The sequence below is a fragment of the Euwallacea similis genome, chromosome 19, assembly GCF_039881205.1.
Source record: "Euwallacea similis isolate ESF13 chromosome 19, ESF131.1, whole genome shotgun sequence".
NCBI lineage: Eukaryota > Metazoa > Arthropoda > Insecta > Coleoptera > Curculionidae > Euwallacea > Euwallacea similis.
Window position 1 is genome coordinate 541,391 of NC_089627.1, and position 27,331 is coordinate 568,721.

The 27,331-nt window shown below is 36.3% G+C and overlaps 2 protein-coding genes across 5 annotated transcripts in view; both read right to left on the reverse strand.

The window, feature by feature from the left end:
* LOC136415122 (scavenger receptor class B member 1-like) overlaps positions 1 to 27,331 on the reverse strand; it is a 76,667-nt gene that overhangs the window by 11,338 nt on the left and 37,998 nt on the right. The window lies entirely within an intron of this gene.
* emp (epithelial membrane protein) lies at positions 5,332 to 26,360 on the reverse strand. 4 transcript variants are annotated; one of them, XM_066399559.1, is made up of 11 exons: positions 26,190 to 26,360; positions 22,774 to 23,030; positions 13,010 to 13,101; positions 10,654 to 10,814; positions 8,628 to 8,769; positions 8,080 to 8,286; positions 7,803 to 8,029; positions 7,339 to 7,505; positions 7,159 to 7,280; positions 6,977 to 7,102; positions 5,332 to 6,909 (listed from the first exon to the last, which is right to left on the reverse strand). In XM_066399559.1, the coding sequence occupies exons 2-11, from the start codon at positions 22,808 to 22,810 to the stop codon at positions 6,664 to 6,666; spliced, it is 1,527 nt and encodes a 508-aa protein (XP_066255656.1). In that variant the 5' UTR covers positions 22,811 to 23,030; positions 26,190 to 26,360; the 3' UTR covers positions 5,332 to 6,663. The 4 variants fall into 4 exon arrangements, with proteins under 4 accessions (XP_066255656.1, XP_066255655.1, XP_066255657.1 ...); XM_066399558.1 differs by lacking the exons at positions 22,774 to 23,030; positions 26,190 to 26,360 and adding exons at positions 17,746 to 17,941; positions 20,175 to 20,316; XM_066399560.1 differs by lacking the exons at positions 22,774 to 23,030; positions 26,190 to 26,360 and adding an exon at positions 20,175 to 20,298.

Consider the following 27,331-nt stretch of genomic DNA (forward strand, 5'->3'; position numbering starts at 1 on the left):
CTCATCATTTTAAGCAAAAAAGTTCATATGAACATGGATTCGATCTCGATGGATAGCGGAGTTACAGGGTGTCAAAATTTAAAAAAAAGAGATTTTTATTGTATTGTGCTTGACCTACTACAGATAGACCTTTCAAATTATATATGCATTTTAGGTAATAGGTGTTACTTAAAATGAGAGTAAGTTTCTTTCAATTACTATACCTTGTATAATAATTGAATATGATATCGTATATAATAATATATCTCAATATTACATGTATATAACATAATATCGAGATCGGACCTATGTATGTTCATATGAACTTTTTTGCTTAAAATGATGAAGTCTATCTCCCATATCAATTTGTCCGAAATAAACCGGGATACCCTGTATAAACAGGTTACGGGATGTCTTACGGATGATTGTTGCATTCTTTTACGTATAATAGTAAGACGTGGTTAACGATGGGAGCTAGATCTGAAGATCTGGATGGCCAAGATAGCAATAAATAATGAAAATAAACCCTTTTTATAGTTTCAGAGGTAATCATTTTATAATTAAACAGTGAAATTGGCGTTAAATATATGATAATTTCTAAAAATAGTGTTATACATAAATTTGTTTGAGTTTTTTCATGGTCACTGACCTAACATGGCAATAAGTTGAAATTCTCCAAAACGCTTTACTAACTAAACATCCTAAAAATTCGTTTTAAAAAGAAATATTGATATTTTTATGGACAAATCATTTCAAGAAATTTACCACTTTTTTTATGCGTAAAATGTATTGCGGTTAAATAAATACGAAAAAATCAACTGTAGGTATAACTGTATAATGTAAAATGATAAAATTCATTTCCCGGAAAATTATTTTTAAGTACGTCAAACTAATTGAAATTTGGGTTTCAGGTAAATGACAATATTGTGATCGAAATAGCTCCTTGAAATTGTAGTTGTTACAGTCGTGGAATATTGTAAAATCTTAATATGCGCAATGTTTCGGCATTAATCAGTAAGTTTTGTTAATGTTCAAAAAATGTATATTTTACTTAAAAAATGGCTTGCTCTAGCAACTTTGTTGGCTAAAGTAAATATTCTAATATAATGAGCTTTTTATAGCATTTTTAGAGCGTACATAAAATGGTATTTATAATGGTAGTATACATATGTGTGATAGTAATTTCCATACAATCTATAAATATACGATGGAGGATAGAGTGAATCAGAAAAATATTTGGATACTTATGTATAAGCATACCGTATATGTGCCTATATCGTATTAAGAATCAGTACATAATGGAACTTTTTTTATAGTAGTCTTTGTAATGATATATTATTAACAATAACATAAAATTATTGACAAATTATTTCAACAGTTCAGAATATTTAACAGATAAGATAAGAAGAATAAAACAAATAATATATGTATGTGTATTGCACATCATAAAAATATTCGGACATTCAGTCTTAAAGCTATTTATCACATCAAAAAAGCAACTAATAATTAATATGACCTCCTTTTTAATCTATCACACATTGCAAACGTCTAGGCATGGATGATGTGAGATTTTTTATAAAATTTATATAAATTTTTTTTCACTCTTCAAGTAAAATTCGTTTTAATTCATTTTTGTTTGAAATATCATGTTGCCTTATCTTTGTGTCTAAGTAATGTCATATGTTTTCAATGGGATTAAGATCTGGGGATTAGGCAGGAGTTTTAATGACTTTTAGGCAATTGTATAGCATCCATTCTTACACAATTTTAGCAATGTGCTTTGGATCATTGTCCTGATAAAATTTAAAAGTCCTCCTTATGTCCTTGTCACTTGCAATTTTTAATAAATTAGTTTTTAAAATGTTTAAGTGTGTCCAATTAACTGGGACGGTGAATTTGTATTAAAGATTATAATGAATATGAATAATTAATTTCGAGTAATTGTAAGATTTTTATTTTTACATGAACGTTGAAAAAAACAATGATTGACATCATGCCACTATTCTAACAAAAAATAGTGAAAATAAACACGAATGGTGGTTTAGTCCACTATGGTGATAACACCCTGGGTTACGTTATACATAGAGACAAACCACCCGTCGACAGTTAAAACAAAACAACAAGTAACTTGTACTGAAGTACAACCTGATGACACACATGATCAGGTGTACAACACCTGATCTACACTAAAAGCACCACAAGTACATTGTTTTATCTGAGATACCTTCAATGAAAACCAATTCACCAACTCCTTGAGAACAAAATACAGTCCCATACCATCATTTAACCACCATTAACCGTGTTTTACAGTAGCGCCTAAGTTTTCTGTTTTACTTGCTTGTTTGGTTTTCACCACACCATTTAACGTCCATCAGAATCGAAAATGTTGAATTTTGATTTGTCACCAAAAATTACGTCGTTCCAAAAGCCATCGTCCTTTAAAATAAATTCAGAAGCCAACGTGAATCTGAAGTTCTTATTTTTGTTGTTGAGCCAGGGCTTTTTTCTAGCTACCCTCTCATTATATCCATTTCTGCGTATGCAGTATCGAATAGTTTCAGCATTTACCCATTAGTTTTTACCCATTTGTTGTTCTAGGTTTACCTGCAGTTTAGGGGCGCTAATTTTGGGATTTTACTTGACTTGGTTTATAATATACCTTTCTTCTCGTTCGTTTAAGGCATGTGTACGTCTAGTTTGTTTTAGAGAAACGCGATCTTCATTCTTATAACGTTGGATAATGTCACTAACTGTACTTTTCACTAAATTTAGTTTTTCAGCTATTTTGCGATAGGACAGCTTCTTTTCATAGTTGAACATCACTGTCTTAAATCAAAAGTAATATTGCTTTTATTTTTAATTCGACTCATTTTCTTTAGTTCTAACTTTAAATTCACGGTTAACACTAACTTTAAATTGCCAAATTGAGTTATTTGCTGGAATAAACATTAGAATTTTGAAGAATCAACAAATGTCCGAATACTTTTTTGATGTCCAAAATCGATACGGTATTAAAGTTTTATCTATTTTTTTGTATTAATAAGAAAATATTTACATATTTTTGCATTTTTGTTCGTAATAAACGACTACAAAATCATATTAAGAAGAAAAACGAACGCATTTTAATTTTTTCTTAGTGAAAAGCAAATACTGTTCAAAAGCATAAGTATCTGAATATTTTTCTGATCCACTGTATATATGTATACGTTTTATGCATCTGAGGTGGATAGCTCATCCTTATTTTTACCTGAGAATATGCGAAATTTCACCGATGCGCAATGCTATTTTCTCAATTATCAGATACGTATATCTATATCAAATTATATCAGCATTTTTCCTAGAGCCACCATGACGTTTCTGGTAAAATTATGAAGTTGATAACACTTGAATCTTTCAAGAATGGCATTGGTTCTTGATTTACCCCGCCTTTTCCACGCAACCAGATTTATAACTCAACGTTGGTTTTGGCTTCGCCACCAGCAATTGCGATTTAAGATATTCATTGAATTTCGTTAATTACAGTGTTTTCTAACATGCATCGAAAAAAATGTTTCAGACAAGTCTTTCGCATTTTTAGCCGTATCATCCGAATCTGTAAAAAAATGAGGGCTACCATTTGAAATTAAAAAATTAACTACACGTGAGTTGGAGGAAAATCAATTTTAGTACCAATACATTTCCCTCTCAGAGTGATTAAAGTTTGATACTAAATATTTCTCTATAAGATGCCTAGTATTCGAGATATTTCAATATTCCAAGTTAAATGTTACACCCTGTATTTTCTCATTCCCAAACAGAATTTAAAAAAAACAGATGTTGCATTGTGTAACACATTGGTGGGCCATTGAGCTCTCATTTTTAACAAGGCTGAGAGCCCTTCGACACGGTGGAACACGAACATACCCGATTGCTCGAACGATTGCATTTTTTCCTCCATTATGATGATCCACGGCCGCCTTCGACAAAAAATCATATGTTATCTAATGATTATTAATAGTGGTAGTTTGGTGGTTGGTGTGTTTCTTTAATTGATTTTGTCGGAATTATTGCATTTTGCTAATAGGTATGTGTGGATGATAAGTATTAAGAACCATTTATATTTATTAGTTGGTTAGGATTTAACATTCGGTGTATTATCGTTGAATGATTCACATATCAGTTGTGAGGATGATGCGGCCAACCGGGGTTTTGTGGAGCGTTCCATTGTGCGCGAGGCGAGAATGTAGACGTGGAGTAAAGAGACGACATTTTTATTCTGGGAAGGTGTAATACGTAATATTCCTATGGTAAAAAACGATAAACAAACCTGCATTTGTTTACGAAATATGACGATTTAATCCGATCGGCATTTTAGGTCCGCCGAGAGATGTTTGATGCGTCACACTTCCTTGAAGCCGCACAAGTATTTAATTTTTTCGGCCATTCTGGCAATCCATGGCCGCCTTCGGCAAAAACTCCAAAAATTGCATTTATTTGCGAAATATGACGATTTAGGTGTAGGGACGTGATACATCGTTTTAAAGGAAATTTATTGTCTTTCAGTGCAGTAGCTTATATACAGAGTGTCATATTTAAACAAATGCACTTTGAGCCGGTTTAATGTCAGTAGTGTATGCCTTTCAAGAGTGCGAATAAACAGCTTGCTGTCTACGTGTCGTGAAATGCATGATTCATTGGATCGATGATTCCGGACAGTGGGTAAGAGATTGTCAAGGAATGTGTATATTTTTTTAAATTCCCAATTACCTAAACATCTCGTAGCAAGGGATAAATAAGCGTAGACGCTACAATGTCTAACCCTAAAAGCATTAATTTTGGCTTATCCTCTCTACATGGGGGGCAATCAGCGGACCTTTCCTAAACAATTTCCAAAACTTTTGCTTCGTATGAATTCAAATCGCATTATAACAGAGTTTTCTCAGGGCCCTATTTCAAACAAAACATAAGATAAGAAGATATTATATGACTAATAATATTTCGAAAACTGCTAGAGATAGATATAGGAATTACTAAGTAGAAATTATCAAAAGAACATAGGGAACGTAAAAATGAAACAATATACAGAGTGTCCATTTAATGTATCGCAAATGAACGATTTTCCCTGTAAGATATCGCCAAAACGGTAGTACAAATGAGTATTAAGTGCGATAGTGTAAAAATAACACTACTCTTCAGCTTTGACCTGCTGCGTAAGCCTTTATAGTCTGGGAAATTTACTGTAAAAATTCTAGGAGTGTATTTAACGCAAATTTAAAGAGTCGGAGCTGAAATACGTTTATTTTAAAATGTTTTGAATATTTAGGGGTTTCAATCGCTGGAACTATTATGATAACAAATAAAACAACAAAAACAAATGAGTAAATTTTTTATAAAATATCGTACAAAGTAATCAATAAAGTGACTAATAACAGACTGAAAATACGCCTAATTTTTATACTAAAATTTTATTGTGTTCTTCGATGAAGAGAACTCTCTCATTATATGCCACGCTAAAGACTATGTCGCCCTAATTATCATCACCTACGACCTGACCTAAAAATTGCTATTTTGAGTCCCGTTACAATTATAACAATGTCATCCTATACCACAAATTTTATTGAGAAATTATTACTTAATACTACCTACTTACATCTAAACTCTAAGTACCCATCAGTATAAAATACAAATAATGACACTATTCACACGCTATATCATAATTTCTGTATAAGTACAAATTTATTTACACACAACTTCCTTATAGAATACATGTATTTACTTATTTGTTTTAGTCCAACATAAAATTTATATTACGTTGTAAATTACGAATTTTTCTTTGCCAGGACCGGGCGAAGGTTTTTTAAAAAAATGCTGCATACGGTCCGGCATTATGCTGTTAACACATATTGCGTATTATTATTGTTCAAATTTATCACAGAATTAGGTTCAATCTGTATTCTTCAAATTACTACAATAAATTTTTAATCAAGAATTGAAAAATAAAGTGAGAAGTTGGAGAATATTTTGAGCAAAAGAAATGTCCCTAGATATGTACTTGATATATATAATGTGATCCGATTTGGTCCTCTACGATTTAGGTGCGTTCAGAAGGAGAGGGACATTATAAAATTAAAGAACAGGGGTACTATCCCCTATTTTGATGAATAAAATAGGGGTTTAGTAATTTTAAAAGTTTATTTTAGCTACAGCAAGGTCACTCAAAAACAAAACATTTATCTGCTGTGATTTTTATTTAATTTTTTTATCAAAATTAGGTACTCTCATCATCAATCAAATAAGGCTTTCTTAACATTTACTCAGGTTTTTATATTGTTTTTCGCATTTATCGGATTGCTAGCTTAAAATTCAAATTTATATCATACTAGGATCAAAAGTGATATCAGCAAGAGGCGTGTAAACGCACATCTTTCAAAAATGCTAGAATGCCATGAGACCCTGTCGAACGTTTCTGGTCACAATGGTGAAAGCGTCCATCAAAAATATTGTTTGTTACTCATCTACTTCGCTTTAGTTCTTGAAATGCATCAAATTGCTCTAGCAGGGCGAAGCAAATTTTGCCAAAAAAAACCATCTATTATCGCTTTGAGCGACCTTTCCTCTTCAAATACCCCCTTATACTCAAAAAGCAAAATAGAAACTGCAGTTTTGAAAAAATAATAAATACATAACAAATAAGTCTCATTCCGTTCAGTATTTAGGTACGTTTCCCATCTGTACATCTTTACCCTTATTGGGTGGTGATCCCACGTGGCCAGGTGCCAGCTGCAGGGAGTTGAGCCTATTGGCCCCCCTCACCAGCCGCCATATGGCTACAATGAGTAGGAGGACGCCACAAGCGAATAGGATGCCCGAGAGGGTTGCGTGAGCTATTGGCGGCACTGTGGTGGCCAATTTCATCAAACCAGTCATTTCTTCTGGGAGACTGTCCAGGCCCTGAGAAAAAAAAATTGATTAAAATTCTAAAACTATTAGTGAAGATATCTAAGGATGAATGTATTACCTCTTCAAACCACATTATAGGGAAGATGATATCCGGGAAAGTGGCAACTTGCTTGATGTCCACTACTTGAGACACAGCCAAATTGATCTGGATGCGGGCTTTGGCTCTCATTGCAGTGCCCATCAGCTAAAATATTAAATGAGAGTTTGCACATGGTCAAAAAATTGTTTGTTTCCACTTACAGGTTGTACGTCGATAAAGAATTTGTGTTTCTGCTCATCCGGAGGACTGATTCCTTCCACTGCCGTCCTATAACTATCGTTAGCTAAGTAGAAGTGAGGGAAAGAGAGCAGAATCGGGGAGTCTACAGAAGTGAGCTCATTAGAATGACTCATTATTCACATTAGTCTGAAATACTTTACCGTATTGGCAGAGCGAAACGTTAAAGAAGCCCGAAGGAGCACAGGGGGGTCCTTGAGGGCAGAAGCACATGTTATCTTGGTTTTCTTCGACGCTTGCAAATACGTTTTTGGGTGGAGAGAAGCGGTAGCCGGGAATATCGTTTGCACCCACTACTTCTTCTTGGAAACTAAGTTCCAAAAAAATTCTTATTTATGTAAAATCTTTTTAAAAAGTCCAGCAATCCAACAATTTGATGACAAAGATAAGTCAATCCCTGACCAGGGAGGGTCAGGAAACCGTCGCAATGAGGTGATCGATCAGAGTAGAGTGGGTCCTGCTACGAAATCGGAGAGACAGCAACCCATTCGAAATTTATTTTATTTTATATACTTATTAACGGTATCAACATTTCACCACGATAATTTTTTTATTTCACTAGTTAGGTTCCATATTGATTCAAAAAGGTTTCTCTCGCTATACTTACACAAGAGGTAGTTTCCTGCACAAGTCCTTATCAAAAATATGAATAGTCGAATTTTTCGTAATGTGCGGCGGAAATATCGATCCATCCGAAGCCATAATGTCATTGCACCGATCCTCAGTATAATGCGGCAACTTGGGCATCCCATTAAACCTATCAATTAACCCATACCTGGTGATATCACCAGCCCCGGTAAACATAGTCACCCTGTCCTTGGAGGTACCGTTTTTCTGCAATTATTAAGTAAAACCCCGAATCTGAACCATCAGAGACAACTCACATTGTACATAAGTCCAAACTCTTCGTATGGCAATTTCTGTTCTTTCGGAACAACGTCTTTGGCTAGTTTCAAGAGGGGATCTTCGTAGCCCCACAAAAGCTGGCCTACGGAGACTTCCACGAAGGGTTTGATTTTCAGGATGTCCATTATACTGGCCATGGCAAGTCGAAGGAAGCGAGCTGCGTGTTTCGATTGGGAAGTGGCACTCTATAGAGAGGGAAAATGTTAAAATAGGGAAAAATAGTTTTTTCTTTTAATTTCCAAAAAATTGAGGTATTTATTTTAATTTGTTATATTTAACAAATGGAATTTCAGAGGAGTTCGCGTGCATCCACATCTCCCGACCATACACGAATGAGCGCCATTGGCCTGCGGAAACACCCGACCTCTGGCACTATTAAAGAGAGTCCTAATTCTCCTCTAAACCTTTTTCTTAGGATTTATCTGGTGATGCGACTTTGAAAATTACTATTTTGGCAAATAAGATACCTTCTCCCCTCACTTTTGATGCAATTTTTGGGCAAGTTGCCCCAGACGAATAAACTTACCAGCATAGGAATATTGGGTACTACAACTACGTCATCTTCAGAACCAGCAGAAAGGGACTCGTCGAAGTGATATATCTTCTCCTGGTTGAAGCTGACTGTTTCGTTATCATGGAAAGTAATGTTCTTTTTCTCCCATTTCTCTCTGAAAATTTGTAAGATCTGTTAATTATTATTATACATCATAACCTCCTTATTGGAATATGTATGGCTAACTCAAGCCCACAAGACCACTTTCTTCTGGTTACCTAACAATGGAAAACGACACTCGCTTCATGTTGCAGAAATTTAGTATGTGCTAGGCAAATATTAGTACCTATTTAATAACTCATTACCAACGTTAATCTTAAGCCTAACGTTGGTAATACATTTTTTGCCTTCACGTCCCAAATCGCAAAGTGTTCTTTTTATTGTGCGATTATTTGGAAATTAAGTATTACGCAAGAAGAATTGCGGCCACTGCGAGTATCATAACAGTGCATTTGCCATTAAAGAATAAGTCGTTTTGTGCACAGGAAGCCATTCCGTTCAATAATCATTAATGCGTCTAGAAAATCCATTAATCAGAGCAGAAAATTGGGCTCGTTTACCTCCCTTGCTGGTAGAGTTCCTTGAACAGGTACCTAAGAATGACCATAACACAACTTTCTCTCCTCAAGATCTAGGTAGTGAATAAACACTTTGTTGCATAGTTTATTATTTTTTCAATCTTTATTAATCCTCATTAACAAAGGACTGGCAGAACAGTAATCTCAAATGCTGCAGCAATCGTCTTGCTCTGTTACGTAAAGTGATCTTAAAGTACTGGAATAATGATGGGAAAAGATGTGTATGGGCATTTCTATGATTACGTATGTCATGAAATCTTCATTTTCTGAAAAGAACAATGTTATATCATAAAACAATTCACATCAGATTAGAGTGTTGTCCGATTACTCCATGCCCTAGCGGTCATCGTTAAAAAATGTGAAATCTCATTAGGTTTTGGGCAGCGTAAGTTGTGAAAGGACATCCTAAATGTTTAGAAAATTTTAGGGTTTTGATATCGTATATAGGAATTTTGCTATCTGTGTTATCAGAAAAGAAACATCCGAGAAAGGCCAAAAAAGTGTAGTTGAGCACTTCTGCAAGCTCAGAACTCGTTGGAACGGTTCATTACTGCTTTAAAACGCGCTCTTCCGAGGAGATTCGTAATTTATGGAATTTTCTGTTATGATTGTCATATAATAGGAATCTTTGGAATCCGAGAAAATGAAATTTAATAATAAAAAAAAGTACAGTTAGGCACTTCTGGAAGCTCAGAACTCATTGGAACGGTTTATTACTCCTTCGGAATACGCTATTTCTAGGAAACTTTTGAATTTTCTATTATGATTGTCGTAGAATAGGAATTTTTGGAACCTTTCAAAATGAAGGTTAAAAAAATGAAGGTTCAAAAAAGTTTAGTTGAGCAAATCTGGAAGGTCAGAACTCCAGGTATATTTCAAAAACTGTTTCAAGCTCGAAGCTCTCGGGTCGCTCTGAATTATTAAGTTTTTAGCCTGGAATTTAGGAGTTACTTGCTCAGGCATAAGAATGCTTGATTTTCTAAACCTTCGACCTAAGATTCAACGCACATGCCTCTTATAGAATAATCTAGAAAAAAAAGGATTTTATCCCTTCATTAGAACTTATCTGAAATGAAAGCAGAAAGGCTTATTTGAAAGGTCCTGAACTTGTCTTGAAGCACATTAAAGGGCTCTTTTAATTAAAAAAAAATCAAAATCAAGGTGACTACCTATGAGTAACACGAATAGCAACTTATCTGATTCTGACCCCTTCTAGAAACAGTTCATGTCCATGCAAATCAATATTTTCGGAACCTTCTAATAGGTAATTCAAGGCCGTTTTTCTTGGCATCAACAATTTTTTCAAACACCTGAAACCGCAGATCTCAGAACACAAATAGAGTTTCACGAAGTCCTGTTCACGGTCCCCTTATCGCCAAAATTTGCACGTATATTGTAGCAGCTTCGACAGTCGTACTTACACGTAAACATACGGACCCAGCTCATCTAAAATGGGCTTGGTACCATTGTTGAGGAACTCATCTGCGTTGGTTACATTGTAAATGTATACTTTGATCATTGGTACCACTGGAGGTTTGGCCCACCATTGCGTCGTCTGCGAACCATCTCGAAGGGTGACTTCCTGCAAAAAAAGATGATAATGTGTTTTTCCATGTTGCCATCTCATGGTTGTTCCCACTAATGTTAGCTAATGAAAATGAGGCGTGGTTTCCTCGTTTCATTTTTTACAGAGATGAAGAATGAAGGTGCGTCAGCTTGCACCATAGCTGAGGAATGTTTTTATTCTTGGAAGATATAGTAGTGTTTCGTGCGATTTTCTTTGATGTAATGAAATTACATCAAATCCATTGGAAAGCTTGTTCTGTTCATTATCAATTCATTCCTGGAGTTGATAGTAGCCCCAAAGGTAAAAGCCCAGAGGTCTTTGGTCTGGACTGCGCGGAGGTCATGTTGTGGTGCGAGAAACACCAAGATAGAGTAATGTATAGTAAATTTTGTTTTAGTTCGGCCATTACACGGCAACAAACGAGAAAAAGAAAAAAGTCAAGGTCGTTAATTATTACAAAACCCACTGAAAAGGCGGCCGAGTTAGACAATCACTCATTACCAACAATAGTGCTTGCTTCACAAAACAATTGTGTGAACTCTATATTTTAATTTTTATTTATTTGCATAGGTATCCACAAATAAATCATTTTCAGGCGGATGTAAAGTGGACACATAGTTACGTATATAAATATTTGGAAAATAGCATATTTTTGTTTAATAGAGACAAGTTGACAGGCACTCTAACTCGTAATCCATATTCTCTAGAATTGAAAACTCAAAACAATTCTGAATTATAAAACTTATGGAAGAATTTCGAGTTTCATCTCTAGAATCAACAAACCGAATTTAGGGCGAATGGCCGATGTGTTTCAGTTTAATTTAAAAATTATGAATGGGCAAAAAATATCTATGAGTCATTCAGGAACTGAACGTCTTTTAAACCTTCTGCCTATGTTTTGCGAACAAAAGTTATACATATATGTGTAATAACTGGTAGGTACTACTAACCCGGTAGATGAGCGATCAATAACAATTCAAAGCTACATACACACATAAATAGTACGAAGTTAACATTTGCGTAGCTATTTCGATTCTACTGTTGCTTACTTTCACACAACCTACTTAAACTCGCTGGTATTTGTTCTATGATTAATAAGTTCGTACGTGTTGTGTTATCTAATAATAATTATTATTACACTTATGGCGGTTAATAATAACATTACATTCAACTGAATGAGAACGTGTTTCCAAGAGATGCAGTTTTTGTATTCTTTCTAAAAGTTGAGAATACACTTTAGTTTTGAAGTGACCCTATACGTAAAAATCAAGAGGTAGTAGGTCTGGGCTGCGCAGAGGCGATTTTATGATACGAGTGCGTGGCCATGGCCACTTACTACACACATTGCTTAAAATTTCAACAGTGAATTAATAAAAATGAGACCAAACCATTGTAAAAAGCAATTGTCTAGGTTAAATATAGAAAACGCCAGTGATAGAATGGCTCCCGATATTGCAATGAATTGCGGAACGCTACAAACTTTGCGATTATGCACTTGTAAAAAACCAGATTACAGTTACATAAACAATCCGATGGTTACAAATTGTTCATTTTTACTTTAAGCATTTAAAGAATGCCCTGAAGTGCTTTGAAGCTATGTTAAAGTGCACTTATTTTCAAATTAAACCATTTATGAGGTAAAAACGTGTCGACTTTTACTTATGACAATCGGAATTTAACTATCTGAGCGAAATCATGATGAGACGACGAACTTTCCATTTTTCAACGCTTCAATACCTCGTTATGAAGAACCATAAGTTGATTCTTAAATTTGCGCTAAAATTGTTTCATTCTGAGGTAGTTTTATGTCAAACCAGACCAAAAACTGAAGAGAGAGAGAGAGAGAGAGAGAGAGAGAGAGAGAGAGAGAGAGAGAGAGAGAGAGAGAGAGAGAGAGAGAGAGAGAGAGAGAGAGAGAGAGAGAGAGAGAGAGAGAGAGAGAGAGAGAGAGAGAGAGAGAGAGAGAGAGAGAGAGAGAGAGAGAGAGAGAGAGAGAGAGAGAGAGAGAGAGAGAGAGAGAGAGAGAGAGAGAGAGAGAGAGAGAGAGAGAGAGAAAGATGGGAGACGTTGGAGAATGAAAAGAGATTAGTTTCGAATCCGAAAGCTGTTTTACCAAATTAACATTTCATTGCGAATTCGAGGCTTCTTCCCATCACCACCCATCACGATGATATGCCTATAGATCTACAATCTAATATCTACCTACTTACATGATTTACCACCAAGTTGACCCAGTCCATGAAGAATATCGCCACAATAATCCCGGACAGGATGAACCCCACTGATACGGCCACCACGAACCCTGAAACCCAAAAAGAACCATTAACCATAGAGAAACAGTAAAATTCAGGGTACCACGCACACCATTTCATAAAGTACCATGTGAATTTAGGTGGGATGACGAGGATTTGCAGCAATGGAAAGCCCCAAGTAATGCAACGCAGTAAAATCATAATTGAGCTGGCGCTTCATTAAAAAACTTAGAAATCGATTATGAGGAAATCGTGTGATTAATGCTGTGAGAAGACAGCGTCATTTGTGTATTGTCAAGTCTAGGGATTGTTATGGGATTGTCATGACACCAGGTGTACAAGTTTATTGCAGTTCAGTGAATGGAGAAAGAGACATGATTGCGCTGGCATTAAACATCTTTTGGGCCATTTTGTGACACTCGAAGGTCAAAAACTGGTACTAGAAATAAAAAAATGTCAAAATGTTTCTACTAATTTTACTAAAACTATGTTTCATATATCTCCAAGATTGGATGCAGTTTGGGCGACACTGGTATTTCGCGCACCCCCCAACCATAAGCCTACTGAAAAGTAACCACTGTCTTGCAAAAACTCCTCGTCTCAAGAACTATTGCGAATTTTTATAAATTCACTGCTGTTGTATCAAGGCAATGCACGCCAATGAGCCAAGTGCATGCCACTCTTTGGGTATTGGAGAGCAAGCTTTAAATTTTACTAGTTCTTCTGCAAAGTATCAGGGGCGTACTGAAAGGGGGTAATCATTTAGATTTTTGCAAATTTGTTAATGTGTCACAGTATCTTGTTAATGCGTACTCTTTGAAACACTTTATCCTGTAAATATTGGAGCAGGAACCTTAAAATTCACAGGTTCCTTGTGTCACAGACGCACCGGAAATGTGATGAAATGATCGATTTTTTTATGACAAGGACGCTTATTATCGAACATCAATAGTTGCGTCATAGAGATGCATATATATATATATATGATTTCTTTCACCTATTTTTAATCCTATTAACTGTGAATCATTATGAAACAAAGTTGTATGCTTAGACTAATTAAAAACACGGAGCAATAGTAATCGAAGAGTAAAGGCCATTGTTAACTAATTACATCCAATAAGTACCCTAAAATTGTTAATTGAGTCATTACAGTGCCACGATTTGTGTTGCATAATTATGCGGAATGATAAGAGTGAGATTGCTGTTCTAGTCGACTGTTGGAATCTTAACAAAAACGAATACGGCTAAGTACGATTAATTACTTTTAACAAGCACAATTAATTCGGGCAACTTGGCGTACAATGGAGGAGTGATGCACCTTGTTTAAGTTAAATGTGAAAGTCTTGTGCTTGCGTAACTGTCGTTTACGTACACTTGTCCCATTGAGGGTGACTGCAGAGCAGTTTTACATTGGGAACATGATCATAATAGATTTTAAACTCAGATGGAAAACCTCAAATATCACATGTGAAATTTCGAAATTTCCCCAAACGCTCACCTACGAACCACCTCTCTTTCTTTAGCCTGCATTCCTGCCTGCATACGAACCCAACCTTGAAATTATTATTATTTGTGATTAAAAATGCCGAACACGTATATTAAAACCAGCCTCGGCTGTGACTGGGGTCATTTGGCGGCGCTTGTTTTGGGTCCTATATCCTAATTCATGTGCCAAGGGAACCCATTAAACATCGATTAATTGACGGACGTCAATGACTATTATGGAGTTTTAACCTTGCGCCTGGTGGTCGACAAACCGAGGTCCAATTCTCGGTGTTTTAGGAATAATTATTACAATACAATTTTCTTATGATTATTTTTGGCTGAAGCTCAACCACCTCGTGCGGATGTGAAGTAGCTTTTTAGGATTTCTTTCTGAAATTGAGGTTTTATTTCAGATCTGCTAGGAAACTCATAGTTGCAGGGAACGACTTTACAAAGGGCGGATCAAGTGAGCTGAGAAATATTCCATAGTAACATTAATATTCGTGTTTGGGCAGGACAAGGACCCTCGTCGCGCAGGCGCACCTGCTCACCTGCAGTCCAAAAAATGCGTAAGTGTTTTATTAATTTACTCCATATGTTGGCTTTTTAACCCATTTGTCTACACCTTCTTTGAGTCACCCTGTAGCAACTACTCTATCAACATTTTATGGCTCCAATTAGAAAACCACAAGATAATCTTTTAGACAAAAAGCTTCTGCCTGGTTCAATTTGCGTGCCGATGATTTTCCATACCCATAACTTTTTCCCCTGTTTGTATTTTCACCCATTTAAATTATGTAACTGATCTAAAGCCTGGCAGCTTAACAACTTCATTTCCTTCCGCCTTGAGCTATTTGCACAGCACCCATGAAACGTCCTCTCGACGATGCAATTTACCTGCTGCAATTTTTTTAATACCAGCGCTTGTGTTACTGTACTGCCAAAAAAGAGGTCATCATCCTCTTCAAAAGCAACTTTCCTTTTCAATAATACTAAGCACTCAAACGTAGCGGTACTCTTGTCGGCCACGATTTTACGATAAATTTTATTATGGAATAGGCAGGTTGAGTCGTGTGGGTTCTATGATTCTCGTATGGAGGAGATTCTCTGGTTGTCCTGTGACCATTTTTCTGTCAGAAAACGTTCTTGTTCCGCCCTGTTCTATTAGAAAATTTCCTGACTTCACCTTTATTTGTCAGAAAATATTCTGGCTCCGCCCTTTACTGTCAAAATTTTTTTCTGACCCCGCCTTTTTCTATCAGAAAAATTCTGACCTCCTCTTTCTGCAGGAAATTTTCTACCTTTCCCCTCTGCAAAATTTGGTAACTTCTAAGCTGCATAAACTTGCCCCACATAGAGCTTTTTTAGTTGGTCTACATAGAACTTTCATTGTCAGCAAAAAGAAAACTTTTTAACTTAATTGAACATGCTAATGAGCGATGCCTAATTACTTGCGGTTCCGAGCCACTACAACGTCAATCATTACAACACCCAAAAGCAACTATCTCGTCATGATATTAATTATTTTTCTCCTTGACTGAATCACAAGGGTATAAGGTGCTAATTGACTTCTATCGCCGAACTATTCTCCTCTAGATTTCGTGTTAATCAAGCATCCAAGAACAAAATATTTTAAGAAATGAGTAACATGTGGCTCGTGGGAAATTATGCATTAAAAACCATTCAATAATGAATAATGAGTAACGAGTGGTAATTAGCACGTTCCTTTGTGTGGTCAAGTAGGTTGAATGGAAATATCTGTCGAAAGGTCTAGCGAGTGATATAAGAGGACTGCTTGGAATGTGCAATGGATGCAGGCCATATTGCGTAAATCGAGGGGTAATTCGCGGCCTCTAGGGAAAACACTAAAATTCGCAAAAAAATCCGAAGGTAGAACTATCGTTTCAGAATGTACATGCAGTTGAGAATAAAGAAGCTGCATTTTCATACTTCAAATTCATGCCGGAGGCCATGGAAGAAAGGAGTGATGCAGGCGCGTTTAAACGCCGCAGAAACGCCACTGGTTCGTTGAATAATAAAAAAGAAAAGTATTAAATGACAATTATAAAACAATGAGAAGGTTTATTTTAATATGAGTTAGAAAAGCTTCCGTATATAAGTGGATTGTTTCATCGTACATTACCGGATATTTCCATGATAGCAGTGATGTAATATGATAATTGATCACGATGTATATGTGTACGTAATGTAAATAAATGATTACAGGAAACCGTCAATTCTTGTTGCAGTTTATGTAGATAATGTCCAAAACTTTGAGCCCGCAAATTAACTCAATTTGTACATATAAATCCTATTATTTACACCTATAAACGCTTGTTAGACATGACACGAAAATAATGGCCTTTGTAGTTAATTCTGCGATTCGATTATTTGCATTTCGATAGCGGGGAACAATGAAAGCGTGTTCTTTTAATTGCCCTGTTTCTTGAACTTGAATCAACTCAAAAGAACGCTTTTGCTTTGACTCATTAGGACTGCAGAGACTCTCGTTGTATCGCAAAAAAATAACCGAGATCGGCATTGACACTATTTGCGTTATATACTTCGGGACATGTGCCAAAGGGACACGGAAGGGAAAAAAATTGGTTATCTATGGCCCGCCGGGTTGCAAATAAAAAGTGAATAGAACATAACTATTCCTAATTCCCAAGCGGGCTTGTTGAGTTCCTCAATGGAATGATTGACATTTTGAGAACAAAAGAACAGTGCATTGTTGCCACCTCTAAAATTTTAATGATTTAGCATGGTCAGGATTTCTTTAACAGTCTTACGCCCAATTGCGTCGGTGCTCCAATTCTAAACCCCACCAGTTTTAGATTCGAAACTGACCACCCTAACTCATGAAATTCCATTTCGCAGCAATGTGCTGCTCTTTTGTTTTCAAACCGCCAATCGTTTTACGCATAAAATTTGTAAGTCTGGCAATGATGTTCGTAGTATGACATATGCGTCCCCGCAGTTTTAGACCAATAGGATTAATTTCGGACACAAAAGAACTGTGCCTTGTTGCCATTTACTGTGACCTGAAAAATCAATCCAATTGTCGCTAAAGTGATTAGATCTGTGTCTGAAATGCTCCTTGATGAAGCGCCAAAACAAAATGGTTTTCTCAGCCATTTGCCATTGACATTCAAAGAACAATACAAGCCCAACTTGATAATACTCCTTCTTGCACAAATCATACTTACACCACTTTCTCAAAAAAGCACTAGACAGTTTAGCGCACAACTTTTCTCTTCCTTTCATTGTGACCGGCTGATTCGAAAACACCCGGGAAAGTTACACTTCTTGCACTACTTTAACACTTTGCGTATCACCAGATTTTCTTCTCTTTGAGGGCCGGCGGTAGCTACCACATAGTGGGCCCAAAGGGGGGGGTCTTTGCTGGAAAAAAATTATGAAATTTTCGTTCATTTGGTCAGTGCAGCGTTGGAACGTGGGTTATCTATAACACCTCTATGATTGCTTATGAAGGGTTCCCTATGGATAATTAGCATATCCAATTATGTAGATAATTTGCGTAAACGGACCCGGAAGGTCAAATTTTGGAGCATTAGTGATGTGGCACCTTTCTTGCCGTGCCCAACACCAAACCAATTAACAGTGCAAAACCCAACTTTGGCCGTCTCTAATTGGAATACACGTACTTAAACTAATTACTGATATAATTTATTGTACCATAATCGTAACATTAAAGAGCTCAGTTGCGTACTTAAGAGACAGCTACTGAAGGAAAGGCTCCGACTGTGTCTACTCGCGTAATGCATATTTAAGTCAACCGTAATTTTTGTTAATTGAGTGGCAAAATTTTATAATTTTATTCACGAACATATAGATAAGCATTACTCTTGAATGTTTTCGATTTCAAAATAAATTAGTCTTCCTGGTTGGTTTTTTGTAGCGGGTAGAACCAGTTTCTGACGTCTTTGAATATCTTCATCTTATGGCCTTCACCGCCACTTAAACAATAGATGGGCCTATAATCAACTCAACTTGTACACCTATGGCAACGTTGCAGTTAGTTTGACTAAAACAGTCAAATTGTAGTCAAATTAGAGCAGCGATTTGACAGTTGTCAACCTTGAGACTGGTGCGATACTCTGAGAAACTCATCTGAGATCCCCATGGGCGGCACACAATACTCTCAAAGCCGTTCTGGCGGCAAATTGCTATAACTTTGACCTAGATTTCCAAAACAAAATCCGCGTTGTAAGCGACGACATTTAAATTGTTTATTAGCTAATAATTATTAATAACACTTGTGAGCATAATCCATAATACCCGGATAGGTCAAAAAGTACGAACTCGGCGTTCACTTAAATTACACAACAACAAACGAGATATTCAAATAATTCAGCCAACACACTAATTACCCGCATATAGGGTACGCAGGTACGACCAGCGCACTTTTAATATAATCAGCCTACTTTCAGAGACTTCCTAAAAGATTTCACTTTAAACTACCAATATCTGTCTGCAAGGATCGAATTAAGTCGGTCACGTGCAGATTACGAAACAAATTACTCAGGAAGGTTTATTTATTATCGTTTTAGGATGGATTTCATGTTGCGATACAACCCTCAAGTTTTTGGCACTACCCGGCAACAATGCTTTGCCATTGACAGCTCACGTGTGACAATTCAGTTGGACTTGCTCTAACAAAAGAGCGACGACAGTCAGGCAAGTCAAGTCAAAATTCCGTTGTCATTTCAAGTTTCCAAAACAAATGAGCGATGCCGGTAGCCATGTTTATCCTAAATTCGCAACAGTCAAATTCTTTTGTCAGAAAAAAATATTAGTTATGTGTCCTGACCCACATACAGGGGTGAAGTAAAGTAAGTAAAATCAAGATGGGCATCGATCATGTATTTGCGGTCAATGTAAGTTTCCTGACCTCTCCTGTTGCATTGAAATGCAGAATGCGAGAGATAGTTACAGCTCCTCGTTATGTTAAAATTCTGACGCGCTTTTAATGTGAATATTATACAGTTTATCGCAACTATTGGAAAAATACCGAAAGCAGTTGGTATTGAACTTTTGATAGTTGAGGGTTCTGCAAGTAATATTTTAATTCGTCTCGTGGCCCAAAGAACAGAGTCGCTTCAATGGTCAAGTTGTTTATTTAAATAATCGTGTTACTTCAGACAAGATTAATGGATGGAAGGTTTCAAACATTTTTGCTTCAGATATCAATAATTCATACTTAAACATTAATATATTTTCCACAAAACGGCAACGCTGCGCCCGCAGGGTGAGATATCTGCTCGGTACTAAAGCGAAGACAAAAACACAATGCTGCGTTGCCATTTTACTACATAATAATTATTCGTAATTAGCCGTTGATTAACACGTTTGATTACTTTGTTGGGTTTTGGCTGCTTTTTTGGTCAAAGGTCCAATGGCAATAAATCGACGGTTAATTAAATTAATGTGCTTTTTATTATAATGAGCAAATGGTACGCCGGACTTTGCCTAGCAAGTCGCAGAACCTGTTGAAAATTATTTTCAAGAATGGAATTTGCCCTGTTCGAAAACCACAATTCATTTGGACATTATAGTTATAACCCACATTTCAAATCCTCGTCAGAGGCAAACTATCACACTTCAAGATACTTACTTTCTCGTTGCAAAACCCAATCCCAATCGCGGAGATATTTGACCACAAGAACCGATTCAATCGAGTATCGCGGGTCGATTTCGACGACGTTTCGATCCGGTACCGTCACCACGATTCTCTTGTTTTCCCGTGAAACAAGCGAATGTAGAAAAATTGGGGCCTCGAGGTGCAAAAAAGCACGGCCGCCTCCGAACACGTCGCTACCGCACAGTGTTACACCTGATCGAGTACGCTTGGTGGGTACGAAGAGTAGTGCCTGGTCGGTACCCCCACCGAGACGAGGTAAATGGGTGTCAGTCGATGGTTCTTGGTCGCCTTCATTCTACCAGGGCTTCTTTAGAAGTATTGGACCGCTTTAATGAGACGAGAATGCGGCAGCTAATTGCAGCCTTAATCTCAAGAGGGCTATAGCTTTCAAGGATTGCTTATATATTTTTTGCTCTTCAGTTAATATTAAGAATTCTAGCCATTAATCTCTTAAGGGTTATGGAAAGTGGGTTTTAAATATCACTTGGGGGGTCTCCCTAAATATGGGACAAAAAGTGATAGGTATATAGAATTTCCCTAAATCTAGGGAAAAATTGCGGTATTCGGCAACATCGTTGTGGTGGATGACTCCCCTCCGCACATAAAGGGTATCTCAACCCTCAAATAACCGAGTAATGTACTTTGCATGCTGCCTATGAACAGCCCATGGAACTACCTATGGAGGAGCCCCGATATAAGCTTACAAAAACATTGTAGGGAATTCACGTGTTTCTAAGGTGCTCACGGATGTCGCAGTTTCAGGGATATTTAAAAAACTGTGTGTCATAGGTCTGAAAGTTATGTGTTAGAGGTCGAGTGTGTAATTCGTTGGTTATTTATTGTCGTATTTGTGCGTGCACGAAAAGTGCAACAATAATATAAGTGGATTATGGAAGCTCCCTAAAGTCTTGAGTGCATTCATGAAGGCGATGCGCCAAAACTTGCTTTTCTTTGTGCCTTGAAGCAGTATCTTGTGATATTTTGGACGAGGAATCTTAAAAAAAGCAAATAAATTTACCATTAACTAGAACCAGTTTCCTGTTCTCTGTCAGTTTGTGTAATAAAAGGATCATCCCATGCAATTAGCAGAATTTTGAAGAGACCTCCGAGGCATTTAACATCCGAAAAGGTTGCGTCATGCGATTGCAGAATACTCTAGCCGTTGAATTTGGTATATGTAAAAGTTTCTTAAGAGAAATCTTTAATAGTTATAGCCGCGTTATACAATTACATACACAAAAAGCGTGAGATACATATAGCGAGTATGTACATTTCCTTGGAAGAGCATGGGAGTACGGAGCCGAATTCCGTTAATTTCCTTGATGGTAAGATTAAACAACCTTAAATCGACACTTAATTAGGCATAAACATGTGTAATCGCCCAATATCAGTCCAAAGTTGTATTATTTTTTGCGATATTTTTCACTTCAACCTCATGCACTGCTTTCGTAATTTTTAAAAATGTGCCCGGCACGTTTGCCGCATATAAATTTTCTCCTCGCATTTCGATATTCCCATTCGCAGCAGATCGCTGCTTCGTAACAAGATGTTTACGGGTTTTTTATATTCTCGTCAAAGATTTCTCAGAAACAAAAGTTGTAATGACGATATTAAACCAAAATTTTCGACGATTAATAGCGGAATCACGTCCCGCAAACTGCGATCGACGATAAGAACCTGAGAAGTAAATCATGGGAGATGTAAGTACTCGCGTAAAGAATTGCGTCAATGCTCACTCTCCTATGGCCTTGTTTTCAAAATCTTCTTAGTTAATTTTCTGATTTCTTTGAAGTGGCTGACACCAGCTCGCAAGACAGTGAAGTCTTGATGGAAAGGACGCTTGCATCTCGGTAAAGTAAATTTCATGGTACATTTATGGTAACATACGATGCAAACCTGATGCTCAAAGTTTCATATTGTATTCATATCTTTACCTCACCTTTATTTATTTAGCTTCAAACTGCACATACCTACAATAACCTTTTTGTATTGATAAACGATTATTTACATATTTTTTCCTTAAATAAAGAATTCGATGTTTATTTTTATGGTGCGGGCTGGTACCACTTTAGGGTTCAAAGCAAAACTTTCAATCGCCAAGTGATACCGCAAATTAATCGTGTAAGAATACTACGGGCAAAATATGCAGGTGCACCGTCATGTCCCAATCATGTTCTATTCTGTATCTCCATAGAAACGTTTTAATAAACGTCCTTAATAAAATGGAGAAGAAAAAAGTATTCATTTTGTTTGTTTTTATTCTGTTCTCTTGAGTCGACGAATATCGAAGTTTTTTTAGCAAAAATGACTGGAGCCAAAATGGCCCATTTTTGACAAGAGCTTTGTATGTAAAAATTGTTCACCGCAGTATCCCCTATAACTTCCTTAAATTTGGTATAACCTTTTTGGAACACCCTGTACTTAATAGACACTAACGTTAGCCAAGCACGCAAAACTCTTTCACCATTTTGTCCACAAACTAATGTGCCTACCACTAGCAACATATTCAAATTACCTGTACATTTAAACCCTTACAGTCACACCTAATGTTAAGGTAATCTCGATTACTTACCCCAAAGCCTCTTCCTTCCAACATTGGGAAAAATCATCTCGCTTTTTAAATTTTGCTGTAAACTCTAAAGCCAAAAGACTAACCGCACAGGCAACCCACAATACACACAACCGCACTGATTGCGCCTGTAACCTTAAGAGGGGATTTTGCCGAATATCGAAACAGTTTTCGCACTTGCACTAACAATACCGAGTACTATCAACACTGTGCTCCAATGGTGCAGTACTTTCCAAAATCCGCTCGCTTCACGGTCTGACCTGAAAAACAGTATATCGAATTACTATGGTTTGTTTATCTAGCCGTTATTCTTTAGCTTACTAATTAATGATTATTTCACTTATTATCTGAATTTAAATTCGCTTAAGTGTTAAATTAGCGAATTACTCATTAGTATTATTTTTAAGAGGCGTGAAGAAGCATTTTCTAGGGTGTTTACATGCGGTAAAATGGTGATGTTGGTCGGGCTTTGGGTTTAAAGGTTGATTGGGTAAAAGGGTATGGACGTGCTACATGTGGGTACATAATGTATCTTCTTTTCATTCTACCTGCATTGGCAGTATTTTACAGCGTTTTGCTCTAGTAACTGCAGCTCTCGACCGCTTGGTCAATTTTGCCATTTATGTGTTTAATAAATATAATATACAAAGAAACGGGAATTTTTGTGCGTTACACAAGGCCCGATTTACAAGCTTTATTGCATGGTTCTTGCGTGATTCTTATTAATGTAGAAAAAACAATGCGAGAGAAAATCTCTATACATAGACATTTGCTTCTAGAGACAATGGTGCAGAGAGAGAAAGTGACACAGCTAATTATAAAATAATCAAGGTACCACCTACTTACTGCCAAAACGTATTTAATATTCATACAAGTACTCTAGTTCTTTTTTAATTTGTTTGTTACGTCAGCAGCAATAGTGCATATAAACGCGCGGTGTGGCAATATAAAAGGTATTTCAGAATTGCACGGTACTATTTAAGGTATGTATCCTCCGGTATAAAATTAGGAACACTATAAGCATGTGTCCGATATCAATCGGCAGAGGAGTTACAGGGTATTAAAAGTTAAGAAAAAATTAGATTTTTATTTTATTGTGCTTGATCTACTGCAGAGAAAGCTTTCAAATTTTATATGCCTCTTAGGTAATGGGTGCTGCTAAGTAAGATAGTAGATTGCCTCCGCCTGCTTCATTAAAAAAAATCAAGATTGGATTTATAAATTAATTAATTTATGAGGAAACTGAACAGAATTCGACCAAAAATCAAGAGAGGTAAACTTTAGGTGATAGGTTGAAGAACTTCAGAAAAGCATTAAAATTCACCAGTGATTCACAAGGAAATTTTTCTAAAGGATTTTATGGACCAAGATTTCAGAAGGTACGCGATCCAGTATAGTAGTTGGAGGTAATCTTGTCTCTTATTAAGCAGCACTTAAGACGCATATAAAATTTGGAAGCGCTATCCGCAGTAGATCGAGCACGATAAAATAAAAATCTAATTTTTTCTTGACTTTTAACATCCTCTAATTCTTTGCTGATCGAGATCAGATACAAACTTACGTGATCTTTTTTCTTTATTTTTTAATAGAGAATATATATAAACCTTAAATAGTGACGTACAATTCTAAAACACCCTGTATGGCAATCCACCCTGACAGGTACTATTTTGGGGATTGAAGTATTTGAGGTATGTAGCCATTTCCTTCTTACATCGCTGCACAACAAAATGTATCATTGAGACATTATTGTTAAGTAATTTGCGACAACTACATGTATCAAAAGGTAGGAAGTATATAATAATATCCGTCTAAAGGAGCGTCCACTGAAGTGAAGAAAAGTATCGCTTATACTTGCAAGAGCTATTATTACTTTTTTAGGTTCAATTACTTTGTTATGATACACACAGTACTTTCACTGGGTAAAGAAAAACTCGTAATTGCTAATCAGTAATCTCTTTTTGCGTGCATTTTAAATGTGCGGAAAAGAGAGACTTACTAGGTTCACGGTTATGAAGGCAGCTTGAATTATATTTTTAAGAGCGAAACGTGAAAACGTAAATATTAACAGACCGCTAGATGGTAGTAATAGCATTAAAAGAGGGAGGCGAAGCCCTGGCACCAGGATGTTAGGAATTCTTTTCCGCCCTAGTCAACACTCCTAAGGAGTGGTAGGAGTGTTTGCAAAGCGACATGTCCACATTTTCCTTCACCCACATGTCAAGAAACTTGTATTACTACATTTGATATACAGAGTGTTGCAAAAAAGTGTACCAAACTTAAGGAGGTTGTAGAGAACATTGCAGTTAACAAATTTTTGCATAGAAACTCCTAGTCAAAAGTGAGTCGTTTTAACTCCAGAATCATTTAACCACGTTAAGTTTGGCACAACCTTTTTGGAACACCCTGTATATTCCTAAATTATCAGCGTAGGTAGTCTGTTCCAGAGGGCATCGTAAATGATTTTAGTTCCTGTCACTTATCCCTACTATTTTTTACTATACACTATAATTAGTAATTAAAGATGTGTTAAGTGTAATTGAATGTTCACGCAGATCGCAAATTTTCCATGTTCCATAGTCTAATTTAAAAGTTGTTTTTTCTGACCCGAGTTTGCCTAGGTTATTTTCAGTCACCTTCCAAAGTTAAACAGTTAATAATTATTTGCGTGAAAAGGACTGAAAGGAGATTGCGCCCGCAATCCAAGTTTGAGGCCCAACGGGCTTTTATTAGGTCAAGGATGTAATTCTTGTTTTGTCCTGCTGTAAGTACAAGAATTTACGTACGAATTATATTTTTATAAAAGGAGGTAAATAAAGGGAACTTCCACATTAAATTTCCATAAGTTTCTGCGTATTTTTCAAAAAAGCAAACAAACTCGCAAAAATTAAAGTCAATTGAAAAATTCAATAAAATTGTATCGAAAAAAAGGTATTATCAGTAATTATGAAAAAAGTAATAAATTATTGGCCAAAAAAAGCCCTATCATTACCAGAAAATTATTGTGTATTTTTCACATTAAACAGCCTGGTCAAACATACCGTTTTTACCATTAATCACAAATAATGGACTGATGGTAAATTATAATTAGACACATAAGCATCGAATTACTGTCAAAAAAGTAGTATTTATGGACTACATTTTTGCTTCGAAAACTTTCATGGATACAATACCAAGTGCAGTCCTTGTTTATGTAACTGTGCGTGCATTTTTCATCAATACGCACACTATTTCGCAAGTACAATAATTATTTATTCTTAACACCACAAAGTTTATTGGTCTTATGTCTGTATAATAAGGCACGTACTACTACGTAAATTATGTCAGGAGTAAATGCGGTTTTGTGCACTAACTACGAAATTAACTAAATTAAAAATACTTTTAGTGCGTTTAATTATTTTAATTTAGTGCAGCCTTCTTACCCAAAATTCAAGTTGGGACCCAAACAAAGACTTGAACCTGGCAACGGTACACTGGATGGACTAAAACGCGAAGTGAACCGACCGTGGCCCCAACTAAAATTGACAGTAATATGCAAAATAACCAGCTGAGTAAAAATCTGGTCCGGGCACTATAGTACTACCGCACGACGCGATAGTACTCTGCGGTATAATAATTATTACAATAGGTTTCGCAGTCAGGTGGTACCGCTTTGATTATATACCTGCTAAAACGCTAAACACACTATTTTAGACTTTGGTTTGGTTTATGTGAGGACATTCTCTTTTGGCAATGGAAGGTATAGATATAGAATAGGTAATTAATAGATTTAAAATCAAAAATGGTTTTCTCTAACTGTAAATATGTGATTAGGGATCGTATTCATTCTATAGAGTCTGATTGAAAGTGTATTTGGGTATTGAATAAATTTGTTTTTTGTGTACAAAATGAGAGTTGTGAAATAGAAGAAAATATACCTTAGCATCCAAGGTTCCAAAGTTTCCAAAAGTGTGTTCGGAATGGACTTTCTTATTGACTATCTAAAAAAATATGAACTATCTTTTTTATTGACCCCCCGCTCTTACAATTAGAGGTAGAAAAAATTCTGAAAAAGTGCATCAGTATGCCGTCGTTCGTGACGTCACTATTTTGTCCTAACTACTGGCGCCACCTAAACACCACATAGAGCACTCTCCAACAAACGGGAATAGATTCCTTCTATCGGACAATGTTCGGTTTAACTACTCGTTCCTAGATGGCACCACGAAGAACTACAGAGAAATACTTAGCGAAATGGCGTGTAGATAGCACTACATCAAATTTTGGACAACACACAATACAAATACGCGTAGCTCACATGACCGCTTGTAAGCGTACTATACAACTTTATGCCGCAGTCAAAACTCGAGTTGGAGAACATCGGTTTTTGGGTCCAAAAAATATCATGGACTATATATCGCGAAAATTTGTAGCTAAAAAAATCAAGTTGCTCCGATTTAGAAAATATTTGGTACCGACGTAAGTACTTCAAATACCTACCCGGAAACTTGGGATCTTCAAAATCGAAACACTCAATTTTCACTAATTGATTTTTGTACAAAATTGTAATGGACGACACTATCTT

What these genes read in the sequence shown, in the direction of transcription:
- emp (XM_066399558.1), bottom strand. Translation starts at nt 17,803, where the DNA reads ATGAAAGGAAGAGAAAAGTTGTGCGCTAAACTGTCTAGTGCTTTTTTG. An exon ending in AGTTTGGACTTATGTACAAT is followed by an intron (nt 8,030 to 8,079) that starts GTGAGTTGTCTC and finishes TAATAATTGCAG; the next exon opens with AAAAACGGTACCTCCAAGGA. An exon ending in CGTTTCGCTCTGCCAATACG is followed by an intron (nt 7,281 to 7,338) that starts GTAAAGTATTTC and finishes TCACTTCTGTAG; the next exon opens with ACTCCCCGATTCTGCTCTCT.